Source organism: Netta rufina, assembly GCF_964035555.1.
Source record: "Netta rufina genome assembly, chromosome: 2".
NCBI classification, from domain to species: Eukaryota; Metazoa; Chordata; class Aves; order Anseriformes; family Anatidae; genus Netta; species Netta rufina.
The window spans coordinates 81,111,326-81,133,042 of NC_140124.1; the positions used below are offsets into that span (position 1 = coordinate 81,111,326).

Sequence of the window (21,717 nt, forward strand, 5' to 3'; positions counted from 1 at the left end):
TTATGTATACAAAAACAAAGCAAGTGAGGCCCCTAAGTACAACGTTGTCAGGTCTCAACCTGCAGACAAACGGAGACTCCAGAGTTTCATCATCTCTAGCATTTCCTTGTTTGGTTTGTGCGTGTTTTTAAATAAAACACCTTTTCTTCTACTCTTTATATTCTGCTTTACAGAGAACAAGGGAGCCATTTAAAGGGGAGGTTTAGACTGGGTATTAGGAAGAACTTCTTCTCAGAAGAGGATGGTGAGGCACTGGAACAGGCTGCCCAAGGAAGTGGTGGAGTCCCCATCCCTGGAGGTATTTAAGGGACGTGTGGATGTGGCACCAAGGGACATGTTGGACCAGGTCTTTTCCAATTTCAATGATTCTAGGATTTTAAGGAAAACCTAATCTCCAGTGGTTCAGACCACTGAGAGCTATTACTGAAAATGAATGGATCAAAGCTCTCCTGATGGGAGAGCAGAGTGCAGTGACCCACACTCACACACACAACGCACCTGCACAAAGACTCCACACCTCCCATCACCACTTCATATTACATTCTAGCAAATATTTTGTCCCAGACTCTCAGGAGGACGTTTGCAGGGAGTGAGGAAGCTGAGGAAAAGTGCCCGATGCTCTCTTTAGTGACAGTACCTATACAAGGTCTTCCTTTAAAAGATGAACCTGGAAAAGGGAATAGAAACCGCAGTCTCTCCTGTTCTCAATACCTGAAACAAAGCCTTAGAAAAAGGGAACTTTTCCCACAAGCACTAAAAAGCTGTTAGGAGGATGGATCTAGAAACACAGCAGAGCCACTTGGGGGGCACTGCCATTTTATATTCAGGAACAGGAAGGGCACAAACTTTCCCAAGACTCTCCAGGTCATCCACGGCAACACCGGACTCTTCAGGGGAATTAAACCTCATATTGTGGCTTTCCCCTTCAAATCAAAAAGCCCCCAAATATTCCATTGGAAAAACTCGAATCTTCCAACTATGAGTACAAGCAAGGAAGGACACAAGCTCTTTAAATACTCAAGGTAGAAACACCCTTGAATCTCTGGGGCTCACTACTGCAACATCTTTTGGTTTTTGAGGCAAACAAGCACTCACTTGGAGCCTCAGATGAGAAAAAAAAAATAAGTTGTTCTATTTGTGCAGGAAAAGGCTAAAAAGCTCAGTCTGTTAAGAAACAAAGCATCTATTTTCATCAGGTGCCTTTCAAGGGAAATCAAGTTTCCAGCACGGAGGACACAGACAATCCCACAATAAATTCCTTGTCTTCTGAGGGCTGCAGGATTGAATTTCACCTGAAAGGAACAAACCAAAATTCCCCCCAAAGAAGAGCCAGGCAGAAGAGCTTACTACTTCTACCTCATGTTGCTCCCCTAGCCCTCCCATCCCCTTTACAACGAAGCAGCTCCTCACTAACTTTCACTGAAGAAGCCCAAGAGCCCTGTTTCCCTCTGGGCTTTCACACTGAGCTCGGACTAGAGTACTTTGTGTGGACACCTGTGGTTCTTCTTGAATTTTTCTGCCCTCTAGCTGTGCAACCTCAAACACGCTGACTCGGGAAACATACTACAGCTTCAACGTGCTACTGCCCGAGTAGAATAATGCCCACAGATCTTCAGAGACAACAAACGGGGACGTACTCAAGCGCTGTGGGCCTAGTGGGGTTTCAGCACGTGCTTCAGTGCTTTCCATAACCAGGACTACATGCGACTTTCTCACCTGAGGACCCCGAGGCAGTTACAAAAATGCCTCACATCCTGTGTGCCTGAAGGCTTGCACAGCAGCAGCAGCACACGAACCAGAAGGGGCGAGCTCCTTTTTTGCCATCTCTGGACAATGCACCTCCAGGACTGCCCTATTTAGCATCTTTCCACACCCTGCTTTCATTTACCAGGAAAGCAGGAATTGGAAAAACATCCCTTTTCCTTTAGGCTGCCAGCTTCTCCAGAGGTCTCCGTGCAGCAGGGAGAGATGAGCGTGCACAGAACAGCGTTTCCAGGACCTAGCTGAGGAAAGCCTGCCTGCCTGGGCTCCCTGCACAGTCACTGGAGCGAGGAGGAGAGAGACCATCCTCCAGAGGGCAGATCAGAGCGTTTCAGAGGCTCCCCTTCTGGAGGAAGCTCCCTCCTCTCCTCTCCCCCTGCACACAGGCTCTGAGGGTGCCCCAGCTCTGCATCCAGGAGAGATGAGCAATGCCAGGGATGCAGCCTTGCTCTTGCTGACCAGATGCAGCTGTATTCAATTCCAGCTGAATAAACAGCTAGGCTGCTCTGAGGGGCATTACAGGAAACCATTCCCTAAACCCGTGTCTTTAGAAGGAGCTAGATGCTTCTGCTGCCCAAACCGGGAGACTCCAACCGAGCCCAACTGTGTGCTGCCGAGTATTTCCCAGCAACAATCCCCTTTATGGAAGCCTCAACATTATTAGTCACTTTTTGAAGGAGTGCCACAAATCAGAGCATGCCCCAAGAACACGGTAATCGGATTACACCAGAAATACACTTTGGTGATAAATCAATAGCCTGTTCCGAAATTGGGTGACTTCACTGCACGGAAAGCTTATTGCAATCGCTATGAAGCAGGTAGGGTGTGCAGAAAGAAAAAAACAAAATTGTGAGAATTTGCTTTTGTATTAGTGAAGTACTGCAACACCAACCTTTTCTTTTCCTCTTCGTGTACGTGAGATGCAGTATCAGATGCTTGTGATGGCTGACAATTAAATGCAACGTGACCAGAGGTCGCAGCAATAATTAACTGACTGATTTGCCCCGTTTTTAATGAATATAAAAACAGAGCCCACAACACAGCCCTGGCACAGGCAGCAGCACTGACTCACTCCACAACCCTGGCCACCTCCCCTCAGCTGGCCAAGTTGTTCACCGGCTGGAAGCAGAAGGGCACCGAGAAACCGAGCTGAGTTTCACTCCCCTGGGCAGCTGTCAAGGGCTCACCAGCAGGGCTGCTGCAGCAAGAGGGACGAAGCGAGAGCCGTCCTGAAGGACTCTGCTGCCCGGCATCCATCCTCCCATCCTGCCCCTCGCCCACATTGTTTGACAAAGAGAAGGAAGCAATGTGGCCGTGAGCAAGCTAGTTTTGTCACTGGCTCAATGCCGTGGTCAATCCAAGGAGTCTCCAAACCTATCCTCTTCCCCTGATTTTCCTTTTTTCCCCTTCCTTTTTCTCCTCCTCTCATTGCCAACTCGCCAACTTCCACCACTATACGCTTGTCTCTGTCCTTTCACTTCCCTTACCGTGGCAGGGGCAGCATGGACCGTGGGTTGGTATGGCCAGAGTCAGGGACAGCAGACAGCAGTTCAGAGAAAGAAAAGTGAAGTTGCAGGTTTGGGTGGAGGAGGGGGAGAGAGAGTGGAACAGAGAAGACATACAGCACCCGAATCCAGTGCAAACCTTGTCCAATTTTAACAGAGCAGCTACGATATCCAACAGACCAGGAAGGGTACAACATTGCAGTAGCCCCTGAGTCCTGCCTGCTAGCTAACAGCATGTATCAACACGAGTGTACAGGCAGCACCCGCTCATTTCCGAGCAGGGACAGTCAGCTGGAGCTGCTGCTAACAGACTGCTTTCACAACAGGTCGTTTATTGGGATGCCCATGTAAAAAGCTTCCTGTTGTACCTAAACGTGGTTCTGTCTTTCTATGCACGAGAAAGAAACCTCGTGCAAAAGGGTGAACAATCCAGAGAATGGCACACCTGCAGCACGGACAGCCCAAGTATCAGTGGTCAGACAGCAGCCTGCAGACCTGCTGGTCTCGCATGCAGTGATAACAGAACTCTTTAGCAGCTGTTATAAATAACCAAAATAATGAAAGCAATGAGCAGGAGGCATGCTAAGCCTTTACTTATAAGGAGGGCTCGCAATACGCCTTATAAAGAATCTGCCTGGCTCACATGCTTGCCTGCCTAGCACAGGAATCGTTTAAGGCAGGCCAGTGTTTAGGAATCCCAGCCGAAGCATGCACCGAGGAGATGGTGCTCGTTTTTCTTCTCTTAAAGTACTTGCAGCAGCGCAGCACACGGACGACAGAGCACACAGGATCTTCTTTAAGCACTGCCAGGTGAATCCAGGAACGAAGCAAGACGGGGTTAGAGAAGCTGCAGAGCCATCAGGGAACCGGGCAGGCCTGCGAAACAACACCTCAAGACCCCCGTTAAACAAGCCTAGAGAAAAGGATAAAACTAATCTTACCTTTAAAGTTGCCAATGAACAAGCCGGGCAGAATCTGTGAGAAAGAAATATAGTATCAAATATAGATGTCTTGTGGTAACACAGCTTGACAAAGTGCGATTTGCATACAGGATGGAACATACTACTCTAGCAGACTATTGTCAAAGGCACTCCAAAAAGCGCCGATGGCTTTCTGTGCACCTCTGCAGCCGTCTCAAGCTGTGTTGTTCCAGGTACACCACACTTTGGAGGCTTTCACTGATAACTAGGGGTTGTTAATAACATGGAGGCTGGCATGAGGGGTGCTCCCCGAGGATACGAGAGGTGTTTGAGGAACATGGAGTGGGCCTCGCACCCCGTCCTCCCCCCCACGGCGCGATAAGAGCTGCCCTGATTTCACTAATGCTGAAACTTCGAAAGGAGAAGGCAATTTGCCTAAAGCTGCTAAGCAGGCTGGACAAAGCACTGCAAAGCAAACTCCAGCGAAACTTTCAAAGCACAACACCCTGCAAGGGGGGCTGCAGCCCCGGCGGGGCGAATCGCTGCGTGCAGCTCCTCGTGCCTTCACGGGGCGAGAACTGATGAAAGCCCGAGAGTTGCGTTTTCCTCCCCTGCCCTCCTAGAAGCACGCTCGGGTCTCGGTTACAGGACTTTCCTCAACTTGTGAGCGTCAAGGTCAGGCAGCCCGAGGACACGTGCACGCACAGCCGGGTGAACATGCGGCGCTACCCCCCCCTCCACACGCACACACACACCCTGTCATAACCCTCCCGGCTTGGAAACGGCAGCGAGGACGTAAAAATAAAACACCCGGGCAGACCCAGCTCGTGCCTTCTGGCCCAAAATTTCGCTTTCTGCCACCTGGACGATCCCACCCACGCCCACATCCTTTGAAGGGACCAGAAGCGCGGCGGGGCGCGCGCACGAGCCATTTGTCCCGGGCGCATGCAGCGCATGCCACCCATACGGAGATGTCAGCACCGGCTTCCCAAAGCCTTAGCAACACCCCAGTGTCATCGCAACAGCGGCAACAGCATCTCCAGCGGGGCTATTTAAAGGGAAAACTCCTCCCGTTTTGCTCGGCCCGGCAGCCGCAAAGCCCCGAAAACCGCGGAGGGCTTTTCGTCAGGGATTATCGCTCGATAATCCCCCCCCTTCGCAGCAGCCCTCCTGCTGAAAGGCAGCCCTGGTCTGCCTCGAGGCCGTGCCTTTCACCTGGCAAAAGTGTTGTGGTGGCTGTTATCCACCTAGGCTTATGAGAAACAGAGAAGACTCAGGGTTTCCTGGACTGATTTATTATTTTAGGCACGCCTGATGACGCTGCTAGAAGCCAGGCAAGGCAGCAGACGCCGCTGCTATGGGCCCGGTTTTGCAAACAAAAATCATGCTCTAAAGCAAAAGAGAGCCTAATTAGGAACCAATTTCCCTAATCAGGCCACTCCAGCCAGCTCCCTCAGCTTAAAACCCTCCCCGAACAGCCTTCCTGGTAGTTTTAAATAGCAGCCTGGTATCTCCTATCTGCAGCCCAAGTCTGAAATCACAACCCCGCTGCCGTGCAGCACAGCCTTTTAGACTCCAGGATGTTGTTCTGCATCAAATGCATGCTCTCGGGAGATGACGAAAGCTTAAATTCCAGTCACGGTCATTAAGGTTGCACATTATAAATTAAAGAGATACCAAGCAGCACCGGGGCAGAGGGACTGAAGAAGGCTTTTTAGATGGCTGTTGGCAAAGGTGGAAAGGTCCAGAAGTTTGCTTCTGTGCATCACCAGGCGATGCTGAAAATTAGGGCACCGTGCAACCAAGGACAGCTGTCAGCCCTAGTTGTCCTAGTCATTCTAGAAGCAAGAAACATTACTCTGGGTGAAAGCTACCTGGAAAGAAGTGAATCTTCGTACCATGCTGACTAATACTTCGGCACCAGACTACGGCTGGGAACTTTCAGCTGTGTCATCTCACACTGCCTCCAGTAACTGCAACTCCAGGCCGCGCGAAACGAAGGCCGATGGCTGCTGCCAGGGGCGTGTGAGAGAAGGGATGGGAGTCAGCAAAGAAAAAAAAAAAAATAAGGTGGTTGTTTTCGTCAACTCCGCACCCACCGCTTTCTGAATAAAAACAGTAGCCTCTTTATATAACCCGAAACATTGAGAAAATGACCGCAGGCTAAATAACAGATGTCGAAGCGTGCACAGCCCAGCAGCGAGGGGAGCAACGCCTGTCCTCGGACATGCCTCGCAGGAGAGAGGCTCACACCCTGCGCCTCACACAAGGGCAGAGCTTTATGGTGCACAGCTAACGCTTCTTCATCAGTCCTCTTGGAAAAGGTGCTTCTCTGGAGAACAGCTCGAAGGGCTACTTGGCTGCTGTCCCCTGGTTAGATAGATACTTAATGCAGAGCATCCCACTCCTTGCCCAACACTGCTTCCTGAGGCACTGGTGCTCTGGAGAAGTCCGTCCATCCATCAGGCTTCCCACAGAGACAGAAGGATGCTGCAGGAGGTGCAGACCACCTGCCTCGTCAGGCAGCAAAGCAGAGGGATAACTGGCCCAGCTTTGCCGGCTTCCACAGAAGTGCACGCACCAGCTGCGAGTGTCCACGCTGGTTCACGTGTCTTACCAATCAGCCCCCACAGCTTATCTGCCCTTCTTGCAGAGATAAGGTTAACTAACCTTAACGGGACACAGGACTAAGGCCCAGGGAGAGCTCTCCTCTAATCACACCCTGTTTGCAGATAATCAGATCTGAGTGCTGCTGGCTCCATTGATCTCTCACCATCTTGGCCACTAGACTTGAGCTCCTGGAAAACCGTCTTCGTCATTCTCAACCACAGGCTTCAGCCTGAACTTTGTTTAGGAGTCGAAGCGCAAAAACGAACCAGGCCGCCCAATTTCCCAAATCAGACCCAGTTACTCATTCTGTACTTAGAGATTAAGAAGTAAAGCACCAAAAATTAATAGTAGCTACGAGATCGGTTTGAAGCCGTCGCACAGTCAGCAGCCAACTGCCTTTCTGTAGCCTTAACAGGTAACATTTCTCTGAGCTGCATAAAAAGAGTATTATATACCAATGCTTTTGGTTCAGTTTGGGAAAAATGAGGCTTGGACGGCCTCAATAAAAAAGTAAATGCAGGTAGTTTTACGGAGAAAACTAAAGAAACGCCCCCAACTAAAAATAAGTGTATGTCAGGCCTCAAGCCCTCCAGTCAGCACCAATGGCCACGTAAGGTCAGGTGCAACTACTATTTGCCATGAAATACATCAATATCATGTGACAGAAAAAGAGGAGGCGACCATGCCACTGCGAAAGGCTCAGCATCCAAGAGCAGCAACAGCAGCTGTAGCGGTCTCGGGGGCTTTTCCTTACCCATACCCGTTACAGGTCACCACTAATCCTCTTCCCCTGGCTCCAGTACAAAGGGATTCTCTAAACGAAATAATCCACCATTGGATAAGCTGCTTATTTTCTTCTATTGTGCACGTATAACTCTACCAGGAAAATAAAAACCAGTTGGAAACCAAGGTAATTTGTACTGGCAGGCTACAGCGAGCCAAGCAAGCAGCCCCCAGTGTCGGCACTGGTGACTCCGCACCTCTCCTCGCCCCTCCAGCTCCCGCTGGCTCCCAAGATCAAAAGGAACAGATGATCCAGGGGCACATTCTGAAGGTGGCAAGTCCCAGACCTGCACACGGGACCCCTACAAAAATAAACCCTGATGGCCAGTACCCAAGGTGGCAGTAGCCTCCTTAAAGGAGCCAACTCTCCCCGACCTGCTGGACGTTGTTTCATCCTTTTGGTGTCAGTGGGAAGAGCGGAGGGGGAAAAGCAGAGCAGGGCTACGCCCGTGCTGAGCGCCCTGTCTGGAGCACGGCAGGGTGACAGCGAACAGAACCCAAAAGACCAAATTTCCCTGAGTCACAGAGAGCCTGCTCACACGGTACCAGAGCGAGACGCAAGGCAACGAGTGCTAAGCTTCAGGGGGCTGGGAATGGTGTTTGTTCACATTACAACATTGGCATCTTTCATCAAAACACTCAGAACAACAGGGCAACTCCAAACTTTCCCTGCAACACGCTACAGACATCCCAGGAACCCAAGGGAAGCCTCTCCAGCTGTGTCCCTTCCTCCCTGGTTGCTCCTAGAAGATACCTGCAAGGCATCAATACCTATCACAAGGCGATCCCCAGAATCTGAAACCTGGGACCTAGGAAGAAAGACCAGGGGAGGTGCTGGTCCTATAAACTCACTAGGTGGAGGGAAACGGGCGCTGAGGATGAGCCCCCACTGCCAAAAAGCCAACACCCTGAGCAGCTCAGCTCCATCTTCCTTCTCTAGCACTTGCCTGCCCCTCCAGTGTGGGGCATGGGCTGAGCCTGGTGGGCTTGCAGGCTGCTGGGGGGGGAGCACGGGTGGGAATATGGGGAGGGGGAGGCGTCGAGAAGGGGAAGGGGTGGGGAGAAGGGGCTGGGAAGGCGTGGGGCGGCCGGGGGAGCATCACCCAAACTGGGGGAGCATCACCGAAACCGGGAGAGCATCACCCAAACCGGGACCCCACCCCCACCCCCGGGCTGCGGCCAGGCAGGAAGCGCGCCCCGGGAAAAAAAAAAAATATAATAATAATTAAAAAAAATAAATACGTAATAAAATAAAATAAAATCATACACATTAAAAAAATTAAAAAAAAAAATAAAAAAGGGAAAAATCAGCCCCCGAAACGCGCCGGGGACAACCCCCTCCCCTCTTTTCTCTCCCCTCCTTTGTTCGGCGGGCAGGTGCGGTGCAGGGGGGGGCGTCGGGGCCGTGCCCCCGGCGGCGTTACCTTGTTCATGCCATTCCCCATGGCTCCCGCCGCCCGCACGCCGCATGGGGCACGGGCGCGCAGCGGGCAGGGCACGGCGCGGCTCGGCTCGGCTCCCCTCCGCCGCCCCCGCTGCCGCGCCGCCTCCCCCGGGCGGCCGGAGCCGCGGAGCCCCCGCCGCCGGCGGCCCTGGGGGTTGTAGTCCCCGCCGCCGCTCCGCCAAGCTGCTAGGAGCTGCAAGGAACTACAACTCCCGGCGGCCCCCGCGCGTGCCTGCCCCACCTGGAGAGCCCGGCGGCATGGCGGGCGCAGTGAGGGCGGGGAGGGGGCAGCGCCCCGGTAGGGGCACGGCTGCCCGAGTCCTACATTAGAGTAGTGGGGAAAGGTGTAGGGGATATGCGCAGTTCATACATGCAAGTGTGTAAAACCTTCCCCGATAACCTGCCCAAGTAATACATCCCTAGTGGCTCACCTCTCCTCTACCCCATTAACCAGCCCTATATCCTGCCCAAGTAACACATCCTTCATGGCTCATGTCTCATCTACCCCATTAACCAGCCTCATAACCTGCCGAAATAACACATCCTTCATGAGCAGCAGGAAGCACGCTGCTGTGCAGCTCTCTTCAGGTGCTCTGCTCATATTTGTACAAGCATTGGTACAAAACTTACAAGATTTTACACAAATACTTAAAAGATCCTGCAGGCAATTATGCACAGTTGCTTTTACATATACCCTAAAAAAATAAATGCAATAACTAAATGGATGTCTCTGTGTCACCTGTGACTCAAGTGTTTGTGGGGCACGCCTCGGTAGGGCTGACGGGCAACACGGCCAGGTATCAAACGCCTGCTGGATGAACTCTGGAAGGGCTGGGAGATAAGGGACTGGGAACACTATGTGGAGGCAGTGCTTGCCAATACAAGCATGCTCTCAGGGAGTGGTTTCACAACCTGCAGCTGTAATTTAATGTTGGCTGCTGGCAGACAGGCGGTCACGCGTCCTCCGTGCTGCCCTCAGCTGTACATGTGCCCCTTTCCTTGAGCAACACCAGCAGTGAGCCCATTTGGAGACCCAGCCCCACAGGTAGCTGGGGGTGACAGCTTGCTCCCCACAGGCCCTCGGCAGCTGATGCAGGACTGATTTGAGCTGCCTGCAGCTGGCAGGCAGTTCAGAGCCAGCATCTGTGACATAGGTGTGCCAGGAGGCAGGCTGCTAGCAAGAGGTTTGCTGAGTAATCTTACCTGGGCTTTTAAGAGGAAATAAATAAACCAGCATGGGATGCTGAAGCTAGGCCACTCATATCTGGACTGGGAGGGCCTGAGAGTACTTTTGAGCTACACCTCAGCCTGTGCTAGGGGAGGCTCAGGGCCCCTCCTGCCTTCTACGTTCCTTGGTTGTCTCCATAGGACCGTGGCAGCAAGTCAGTAGGAAGCCATCTCATGCTTCAGCCCGGACCATTTTGGATCAGGATCTTAGCTTCACCACGACATCCCTGAGGCTCCACAGGGTCTGTGGTGTATATCACGTCTTTAGTCGCAGAAACATCAGAGGAGCTCTTTGTAAAGCTGGAAGGATAGCTACCCAACTTAATGTACTTCACTTCTCTCCTTCCTTCCTCGTCAGTCCTTCTGAGAAGCATAGCAGAGAGCTTTATCACAGATACTGGCTTTAATATTTCATTGGCAAAGCTCTCCAGAATGCAATTTACTTTATTGTCATGCCACACAAAATACAACTGAGGTCCAAAAGGTCTGAATTGCAGTTTTCTATAATAACTACTCAACACATTCTGTCCCCAAAGTGGAAGAATTCTTTGCCAGCAACTGGCAAATGCTTTCTTTACATGAAACAAAAAGATAAACAATAAGTAAAGCTCCTGATCTGTGTGGTGCTAAGAGGTCCACAATAACTGGAAAGCCTCATGCTCAATATGCTGGAAGTCTTGCCTGGTCACTTCAGTTCCCCATAACTTGGTTTCTCCATCTGCAAAGGGCAGTATTTTTGTCCTTTGTGAAGAGCCCTGAAAAGTCCTGTGCTTGGGCAATACATGCGAAATCATTACGTTGTCTTAGGCAATACAGACGGAATACAAGTGCATTTAGCTTAGTCATCTAACATTTTTCAGAATGGGAAGTGCCACGCAGTCTTCTCTGTTTTATTTTCAAGTTTCGTGACTCCCTTCAGGACGTCTACTTCAGCCTGCAGTGCTTTCCCTTGTTAGAATTGTATTGCATGTGTGCAGCTTTCTACAGTGAAGGAACACAAAGTAGAGTGGGAGAGTGCAACATACCAAGATTAAATAGCAGTGGGAGGAAATCCACATGCACCTTAAACATTCAGGGTGATGTATAGTATCTGCTTTTCTTCCCCACAGCTCTAGAGGGGGAATCCTGATATAGTTGCCAGACCCGTCCCTCTTGCCAGTTATTCCAAAAACTGATTGTTGCAGTTCTTCAGTGCTGTTTAATAAATGATCACATAATGCATTTATGGAAGTTGGTCTTCAGCAGACCTAAATCAACATATGGTGTTCAGTGAGTGTTTCTTCTTGGGGTCTTATTCCTTATGCTTAATATTTGCATTTTTTTAATGGTTTGAAAGTCTATTTTAAAAAGCGAGCTATTCTGAGACAACTGGACTGAATAAACAAACTTGCAAAGAAGAGCAGAAAGCTCTTGCCAGATCTCATAGCTCTCAGTATCCCTGAAAAGAGCCATCACTTCGGAATGGCCCCTAACCCCACAGATCTGGTGATGCTTCCACTGCTCTGTGATAAGAGGATGGTAAACTGAGTAATCTCTACTTCTTGACTTTGCACACACAGGTATAACCTGGTAATGCCAAGAGTTCAGCAGCAGCGATTGTCTTCTAGGCAATTGCCTGAAAACTAACAAACAGAAGCAAACCGATACCGAAACTATGTCGACTTCAAAAAAAAAAAAAAAAAAGACAAAACTTCTGCTTTGACAGTATGTTGAGCTTGTTATGTTAAAAATAAATAAGTAAATACTCTTCTTATCCTCTGATCTCGCTTTCTGTAAACCCTGGAGTGCTGAGCTCACATTCGGCCATAAGCAAAGGGTATCTCAGCTATCCATGATCTGCCAGGAACTGATAAGACCTGGGCTGGGTTCCCCTGAAGTGGCGTCACAACTTAGTTCTCCTGAAGTGGCAAGAAGGGAGATAAAAAGGATGGCTAGTCAGAAATTGTCAGTTTTCCTCTGAAATAGGCTGGTTTGACAGGAAGGAACTGTTTCACCCGGAAATAAACAACCCCAAACCTTGAAATTCGTAAATAACACCAGTCTTATTTCCTGAGTGTGCTGAGAGTGTGGTCACCTTCTGCCTCACATTCCTCTCGCCACCCCTTCCATCAGCATCACCAGAGTAAGGAGTGTGACAGGATGAAAGAGCTGAGCCAGGAGATGAGGCAAAAGTGGCAGAAAGGAGTTGTGTGTTGTTTTTTTTTTCTTTCTAGGCAGACCCCTAGGAAGGAACTGATGATTCAGACAGGAGGAACAACACTAGACAATGGCTGCGAAAACTGTGCAAGATAATTCAGATGTAGGTTAGCTCCCATGGCAACCACATACCAAATTACTGCACTTCTGTGCCTCTAAACCTGCCAGCAGTCACTTTTGTTTGTGTGTTTGTTTTTAAGGCTTAAAAAAAAAAAAAAAAAAAAAAAGAAAGAAAAAAAAAAGTTAATCCACCTTAATAATCATGTTGGATTGCAAATGAGGTGTAGAAGGGATTTTCTTGAGCCGCTTGGTTCAAACATTTGGAAGAGAGAAGTAGGAAAAATAATATGCCTTGAAAACTCTGATTTTGCTAACCAGTTAAAATATACACAACTTCTTAACCTTTAAAGCTGTCAGTTCTAACCCATAACTCATACTGCTTTGACTTTTTTCCCCGTGTTTACCAGGTCAGCTTGACACCCTTACCTCCAGAGCTTATGTAGGAAAGAAATTGGTTCTAGCAGGTCCATTCATTTTTCATTGAGATGTGTTAAAAAAGGAGTAGGGCATTGTGTACTAAGCCAGGATTCGGGAGAAAGACAGTAAAATATTTGATCCCTAAAAGCAAGACTAGTATGTTCAATAGAAGCAAGGCTATCCAAAAGCATACTGCAAGGCACGTGTATATTAATAGTTACTAAGAATAGTCCATTGCTGAGTGTGAATGAAAGCATCCAAACGCATTCCCTTGATAAGCTAGGTATGTATTTGTTTCTCTAGGCACACGTCAAAGTGTCCTCAAATGGAAAAACAGCTTTAAGAGCTTTTTCCTAAGCGCTGCTTCCAGGTCATGTATGGGAAATCCTAGGGAAACGAGGTCTTCACAGAACTTCTCTGCAGGAAGCCTGTAAACCATAATATCCATTGAACTTACATAGTCCATGAAGACTCTGGAGTAGAAAGAGATCAGTTTTGAAGTTCCCATAGCTTGGTGACCATCAGTGAGATGAGATTCCCTCAACAGGGAATCACTAGGGTATGATCTGCCCAAGGCAGCAGGAATCTCTGAACCCAGCCACAGAAGCAGCTGTGGTCAGTGCAAGGAGATAGTCCCCAGCCTTCCCACATTCACTGGATCCTCACGAGTGTAGGCTGGGATATTCAGCCATTACCACCTGCCTCCAGCCAAAACGCTGGGCAGAGATCTTGATTTTGGTGACATTTTCCCCATAGCTTCTGCACAATGGGATGTGTTTGTACAGATTTCCTGTATTTGGAAAATTAAGAATGGTTAATGCTACTATTCTCTATCGATAGGACTGGATCAGTATGATTAGGGACAGGAAAAATGCCGAGCTCAGGAAGCAGCAACAACGCCAGGACTTCAAAATCCTGTTGTTTGCCTGGACTTCTTTCTCCCTGTGCTTCTGCACATCACACGTCTGTCTAACCTCACCTCCTGCTGAGCTCTGTGGTGTCTCCTGAGAGATATCCCGCTGACATGGCCCAGCGAAGTGCATCCAGCGTTGTAAACCCATACTTTTCTGCACACAGCTGACCTGTATTCCTGGCCATTAAGCTGCTGCCTGTCTCTCTCTGCACCTGCTGGACACCTCGCAGTTCCAGGGCACATTCCTCACATCTGCCTCTGAGCTCTCCAAGTGTTTCTGCGATGTTTTAGTCTGGTATTTCAGTCATCCCCTGTGCTAAAGCACCAGTAACACCTAGCAGGCTTCTAACCTGCCGGGGGTTAATTCAGGGTCTCCTTGTGGTCTCTTCTGCGGCTTTTTTGTTTGTTCTGATCCTTTGGTCCTTCACCTGAGACTTGCAGCACTGGCTCTCAGATCAAATGCTTCTCGATAGTTTCGCTTTCCCTTGTGACCCCAGCACAGATCAGCTCTTCTGTACAGTTCATTTGACATACAAAGACGGGAGCAGATGTATTAGGTCGTGGCAGAGATCTCCACGTCTCGCAGCAGTGACAGGTAGTGGACATCTATGGGAAACAGGGTGAGTACAGGGGGTTCCTTCCCCTTTTATATCTTCCACTTTCTGGCAACCAGTAGTAAGAGGTTTTTGAGCCAAGGGGCACGCCCAGTCCTTGGCCTGAACATTAAGCTGTTTTTTGTTGTTGTTGTTGTTTTTAATATTAACATTTACGGTGACTCCAGGATGTCTGTTGAGTGACAACAGCTCATTCACAACTACCTGCATGTGCTGGGGTTGTATTTTGCACTATTTTGTATTCACCAGCACCATATTTTCTTCACCATTATACTACCCAGGCAGCTGATGTAAAATCCCGGTGCTAATTTCTCAGGCAGCTTTTGTTTTTGGCTACTGGAAACGACACTGTATCATCAGCCACCTTGGCTATCCACTGTCTTTTCAAGCCCATTTGTGAACGCGTCGGATAATGCAGGATCTGGCACAGTCTCCTTCCCCTGCCTTCCTCTTGTGACTTCCTTGAATTGTGAGAAATGATCAGTAGCTCCCACCTTTGCTTTTCACCCCCTGTCCAGCTACTGATTCACAAAGGGACCTTCCTTCAAGCTAGGGCTTTGTAATGAGCCCTTGGGGGGCTGTAGGGAATCCTGTGAAAAGTTCTCTGAAAATCACCGGTATACAAATGCTGGGGGAGACTAGAATGGGGAGAAGGATGGGGAACGAGGAAAGGTGAAACCTTCTCTGAGACCAGAAAGTTTCCAGTCTTCCTTATGTCTAAGCCTCCCCCGACCTGGGCAAGTTGCGCAGTCTGCCAGACCACTGCCTGTGTGAGAAAGCAGTACATTTCCACTGAAATCCATCTGGCAATGCTGATGACGCCAGCTGAATATTCTGCTGAGCCGCGGATTTATTAAGTCCGGGCTTATTAGCTCATGTCTTTGAACTTGCTTCTCTCGGTAAAAACCCTCTTGCATCTTCACTGCGAACCAAGTGTGCTTTGATCAGCAGGAATCGAACCCACTTTGACGGGATGCGAGAAACACCAAGCTCTGGTCGGACCGAAGTCGAGTAGGGTTAATGCAGATTTACACCGGAGTCAGAGGAGGCACAGTCAGGGTTTGTGCTTGTGCTGCCAGCGAAGTCAGCAAAGCTTTGTCATTCATTTCGGTAGGAACAGGAACACCATTTGTCATAGAAGAATCACTTGACACAACCTTTTTTGTAAATAAAGAAGGAAGACGTTTCAGGAAACTTCACAGTGTCTTCTTTTTTCTTTTTATTATTCCTTTACCTGCTTTGATGGTTACTTTATTTGTCGTCTGGCAGAAAATGAAACTCACTTTAATCTCTCTTAATATCCGAACAGAGCTATAATGCACGTAGACGGGCCCGTATTTAGGAGTGGTGCCAACACTGAGTAATTTTAAAATATTATATAGTTGATAATATCTGACCAAATATTCTAGAATAAGTCACTATAGAAATGAAGGTAGGTTTCCTGTGTGGCTTACAATATCATACTAAAATACAAAAGAAACCTGACTAGGTTTCAGTTATGAAATAATAGATACCGAGCCATTTTCAGATTTGCTCCATATTGCTGAAGTGTTTAAGCAGGTGTGTTTCACAAACTTTGTGAAACAAAAGCTCAGCTGAAAGCAAATCAACATTAGGAAGCAAAACCAGTGCTGAGTGATAGTGCTTAAAAACTGAGAAACACGAGTGGTTTTAAACAGCAACTGAAAAGATGCTTTGATGTTTTTTAAAGCACTGCCTCATACTCTAAAACATCTAATAGTTTTCTGCAGTTACCTACGAGGCACCGCGTCTTACATTCGTGTTGCTTCTGCGGCTTGGATTATACCAACCAAGGATTAACTTCTGTCTTGTAATTTGAGCGTGTCAACTATTGTTGAGGAGCAGGAAAACATGCTCATGGACCTAACTGCTAAAAAGCATTTGTTCTCTTCCAGGGCATTATCTTCTGCCTACAAATGGGGGAAAATGGCAGCGAACCTAAAAGCCTCATATCTCCACGTAACCAACAATTATCCTGTCGGTTCATAGGAAGAGAAAACACCCTCTGCAGCGCATGCAACGCTAGGCAAAAGTGTTTGCTGAATTCACCTGATATCTGTAATGCAACTTTTTAGCTCCGTCTCAGCTCAGAAAACTCCCTTCCCTTGGACTGTAAACTGGAAAAATGCCATGTCTGTGCAGAATGACAAGCTGTCTCTCTCTGAAGCAAGACAAGGCTCAGCCATGGCACAGGCAGAAGCATTTAGGTCACAGCCTGCTATCAGAGGCAAAGGTGGCCAACGTGACCTGAGGGGAAATTAAGAAAATCTGAAGAAGTCTGGCTGATTTTGCTTAAGTCCCTAAAAGCCTTGAATTCATTTGAATTCACTGCAGGCAAATCACTGCATGCCTTAAAGTATACAGAAGCCTTTTGACAGTAGGGCTCGTATTGTGTAGCTCTCCAGCATGACTTGGGAAGATAAGACATGAACAATGGAGAGTTATTAGCATGAATAATTTTCCATGCAAATTGGAAGCACCACAGAACAATGCAATGGCTGTAGCTTAATAGCACCAGGTTGTCTGCAGGGCTGCACATAAAATATCACAGGAGGAAAGATATAACAAAGACAAAAGCCACTCGAACAGAACTGCTTTCAAAAATGAGCTGGGGCAGCTGGACCACAAGATCCCTTTTTTCATAGAAGTGGTTTCAGAGATTCGGTGCCCAGAAAGCATGCCTGAAAAAGCTAGAGCTAAAAGACTACTGCAGATTTTCCAGACCTGAGGAACACTTCATGAACCCAACACACAAATCTCAACGCCTTCATTAGATTTGTCTTCGTTCCACAGCCTGGAGTCAGCAGCACTGACACATTTGCAAAAGGCTAGCAATTATATTAATAAAACACATTGGCCCCTACAATACAACAGGAAAGAGAAGCAACACAAAGAGATGAGCAAATTAACATTTTTGTATGTCACTATTTCAGAAGAGACTTGCGTGGAAAGGATGCAGGAAGGAGGAGAGCTAGTGGAAGTAGCAGGGACAGGGATACACATCCCCTGGGGTGGGTGGTTCATGTTGCTACTGTGACTTCCTCAAGACACGTTTCTGTTTTCTGTGTTGCTCTGAATCACACCCGAGCAGCCGAGCTGCTGCTGATCCAGGTGACAGCATCTCAAGCTGCTTGAAGTATCAATCCCAAGAAGCCCAAGGGGAAAAGAGGTCATGCAGCAACCAAAGAGCAGCTGCTCCACTGGCTCTTCTGTCCCTTCCTCACTAAAGCCTGCCCCGCTGATAAATAGCTGACACCCACAGGAGTGATCATACCGAAGAAAAGTTTTTCCAGCTGGTGTTTTGGTGGACAGCCTACGTAGTAGCAGGATGCTCTCTGAAGCACGTAGATCTCTTTTGTCTTATTATTTTAGATCATAAGCAACAAAAACAGTATGTTCTGCAGGAACCAAACAAGGCAAAACACCGACTCTTGAGGAACAGGAGCTATGACATCCCATCCGTGCTGCAGATTCAGTGTCTGTCTGCCCCTAAAAGAAATTTGAAAGAGCCCTTTAGTAAAAGGGGTTGCATTTGCTGAGTCGAATAGGAGAGCTGTATGTCTGCCTTCTAAAACTCCCAAATGTAGTTTGTGTTTTACTGGAAACCCAAAGGTGACAGCCAGGTCTGGTACATCGAGCCCAGCATTCACTGAAATCAATTGAGCTGCATCTTTTGCCCCTATGTCTGGAAGTCTTCCAACAAGTTTCTGACACAGAAGAGGTCACTCAAGCCATTCCTAGTGCTGTAGGAGCTAGGGAGAAGTGATTCCCTTGGAGTAAGACTGCTCTATAATGATGCTTGTGAAGTCTTAATTGCTGCTGCTGCCTCTACGAGCCTCTCTGTGGTCATGCAAGGAGGATTTCAGTCTCTGTGCTGTTAGTCTGACACCTTCAGTGCATACTTGAGTCTCTGCTGAAAACGTTGATACTAAATCTTAAGATCATGAAGTCGGTTTCCTCTACCCATGTGTCAAAGCCAGAATGAGGAAGGAAATATAGATTTCTTTTCTTTATTCTGTTGTAGTGACGAATCATTACTCAATCCAGTAGAGAAGGCACAGGTTTTCTGCACACGTGGAAGCAAAATTACCCTGTTTCCCTAGTACATATTTATCCAGTTCCCCTTTTATCTTTTCCCTTAATCTTTGTCCTTCACTCATCTCACTACTCGTTTCAGTGCCCCAGTCCCCTTCTTGCTCACAAATCACAGCCCCAGGCCTTAGTATCTTTCATTCTCTAGGAACTGCAGAATAATTTATTCTGCAGAATAATAATACCTAAAGGATAAATGGTAAGTGGGTCAAACACTAGTTACAACAGAATGCTTGCTTCTCTTTATATGAAATTCTGCCTTTACCTCCACTTCTGCCTTCCAGGAATCTGGCCTTCATCCACTGCGAATGAAAGCGACCATACAGAGGAGCTTTATTTTGGACCTGTCCTCAAGGGGATATAAAACTGATATTTTTGTTGTTGTTTTGTTTTGGCTAATCTGGTTTCCAGTGTAAAAGTAACATCAGGCTTTCAGGTAAACCAAAATATCTGTTTTCTGTGTCAAATACAGACTCCAGCCTGGAAAAGAGGTGGCTGAAGAAAGATGTGCGCAGAGATCTATCAAATTATGTGCCACAGGGCAAGTGAACGGGTGATGGCTGTTCCTAGATTTATTTTATTTATTTATTTATTTTTCAATACAAGAGCTAAGGGGCATCAAATGAAACTTCCACAGAGCAGGCTGGAACAAAGGAAGTGATCCTTTACACACTTAGTTAAACTGTGACAGTCCTTGCTGCAAAAGGCTGTGTGTAATAAGGTTCGATAAGCAACTACCAAAATCCGTAAAGGATCAGTAAATGGGAAAGCTTTCAGCAATGGAAATCCCTGAGCTACACAATACTGAAGGACAGAAGAATATACTGGAAAAATTTCACTGTAACCTTACCTTATCCTTTTACTCCCTCTTAGGCATTTGCTGTCATCCACCCTTGGAAAAGGGCTAAAAGGGTATCCAGTCTGACCAGGCACAACTCTTTTTATGCTCTTCTATTTTGGCTCAAAATAAGGATATCTTATGTACAGTAGCACCTACTGCCCACTGAGCTCAGCAAAGGTACCATCCAGCTTTATGAATTCAAAATTAACATCTCAGGGGCAGTTCTACTGCGTGAAGTGGGGTTTCATGGTGGTCATCTTCAGGATTTCCCATTGGTAAGTGTGCTTATTTTTGTGTAAAATATGACAGCACAAACCCAGAGTAGAGCCACATTTGGACTGACACTCGGCTCGTCTCAGTATCAGACACAAATCCCATTTTAGGATGCAGTGAACCTTTGGTGACCCTATCCCAATGTTAGTTTGCTGGCTGACCAGGGAGAAGGTCACTGCCTCAACAAAGATGTGGGAGAAATGGTGATGGTTAGATGGGCAGCAGCAAAGTCAGAAGCACTACACCTCTTGGAAATGAAAGACGGGACTTGAAGCTCCCTCTAGATTAAGAAATAGAGGAAAAACTCCACAGTTCCTGAGACCAGGTGCACATTTTAGCTGCATCCTAAAACCAGCCACATAAACCTCCTGCTTGCTCTTCAGCTGGAAATCTGCTACGTGCTTTACATGCTTCTCGTATTCTTGTGACATTTGGACTATTGTTTCATTATTTTGTGGCCCCCGAGACACCTTTTGATAAATAAGATACTTCTGCCTTGCCTTGGGCCGGGTGTCACTCGTGTGTGTGTGGCAGGGAGGTGAGAAAACTGAGTAGATCTGGCACCTACAGGAGTACATGATATTACTACGTTATAAGTTGTGACTCCCAGTCTCAAATATAAGTACTTATGCATTTTTTCCATCACAGTTATTATTCTGAGTAGTTTCAATTGTCATCTCTGGGTAGGATTCTCAAAACCACAAAGTGTCAGCCTAACTCTGCTTCCACCAAAGTCAACAACATTTTTATTGAATTTGGCTTTGGGTGAAGGTTGTGCACTACCAGGCATTTCTGAAAGCCAAAAAGATCCTCCAAACAGAAGTCCCTCTGTTGAAGGCATTCTGGCTAAATTAAATCCTTGTTCCTAGTCCTGATTCTAGCTCCTCAGAATATTTTAAACACTAGGAGAGGTATCTGACCATGAATAAATCACAGAGATGAGGGCGTAAACTTGGGTTAGAAATATGTGCAAGTCAAACATTGAAAGAGATAACTTCTACAGAATGATATGAGTTAACTGGCCAGCTAACAATGCAAATAAAACCTAAATTATCTTATGCCCAGAGCTCACAGGAGCCTTTTTGCAAAGGCTTGACTCTTGCTGCCATACTTTAAGGGATTATATAAAACTGCTGTTGTCCTGCCACTCCTGCAGCCTCATTCACTGTCAACTTCTGGCACTTTATTCCAATGTTGCAATCATCTTTTTCAAATTAAATGATTGTACTCTTCATTCTCTAGCATGGCCCTCTAGAGTTTCATGCTTGGTCACAGGGAGGATGGTTAAGCACTCCAACAGGTGCCCAGAGAGACTGTGTGTAACCAAAACCCAAAGAAAGCTTGGACTAAGCAACTTATGGAGACCCCTTCCAACCTAAATTAGTCTCAGATTCAGCAACTGTGCTTCTTTTTTCCTGAAATCACTTACTGCTAAGAGATCTATAAAAACACGGAGATAGTAGCTCTTTACTAATAGGCGTAGCCTCACAGATCTGTTTTTTTCTCTGGCCTTTCTTCTGCCACCATAATGAATACCCTCCTTCCTTTTTTCTGTCATAGTGTCTACCATCAGTTTTGAAAACAACACAGGCAAAACGTTTAAGCCTTTCTCCCCAAAACCTTCTGCACAGTCTCAGTCATCAAGGCACCACAAACATCTTCTGCTCAGTCTCACTATTATGTGCCATCGTTTACTTACCCAGCTCTGGAAACCTACATATTCCAGCGGTATCCAAATATTACAGTTCCTTTGCACATCGGCTTTCGAAGACTCATCCCTCCCTTTCACTTGTCAGGGATCCAAGACAGGGAGCCAGAGATCTGAGTTTTAAATTTAGCACTATATCTACTGCTATACATTTTTCCCTGTAGTCTTTGATGATTCATTTAAGATATTTTAGAGCATCAGGGATTTTTCTGCTTTCCATTATTTTCGTTTTTGCTGAAACTGTTGATCTCCTCAGCTCATTAATAATAATCTCTGTAAGTTAAAAAGGAAGATGAATTCTAGATCTTTGTTCTCCTCCCTGTTCTCATATC

At 47.3% G+C, this 21,717-nt stretch overlaps 1 protein-coding gene across 1 annotated transcript in view; it reads right to left on the minus strand.

The window, feature by feature from the left end:
- The window catches only part of DUSP22 (dual specificity phosphatase 22), a 40,478-nt gene extending 31,320 nt beyond the window's left edge, over positions 1-9,158 (minus strand). The window contains exons 1-2 of the mRNA XM_084283225.1: positions 9,004-9,158; positions 4,208-4,241 (exon numbers count right to left, since the gene is read on the minus strand). Of these exons, the coding sequence (XP_084139351.1) occupies positions 4,208-4,241; positions 9,004-9,024 (55 nt within the window). The 5' untranslated portion in view covers positions 9,025-9,158. The remainder of the gene's footprint in view (positions 1-4,207; positions 4,242-9,003) is intronic.
- Positions 9,159-21,717: the final 12,559 nt, after the last annotated feature.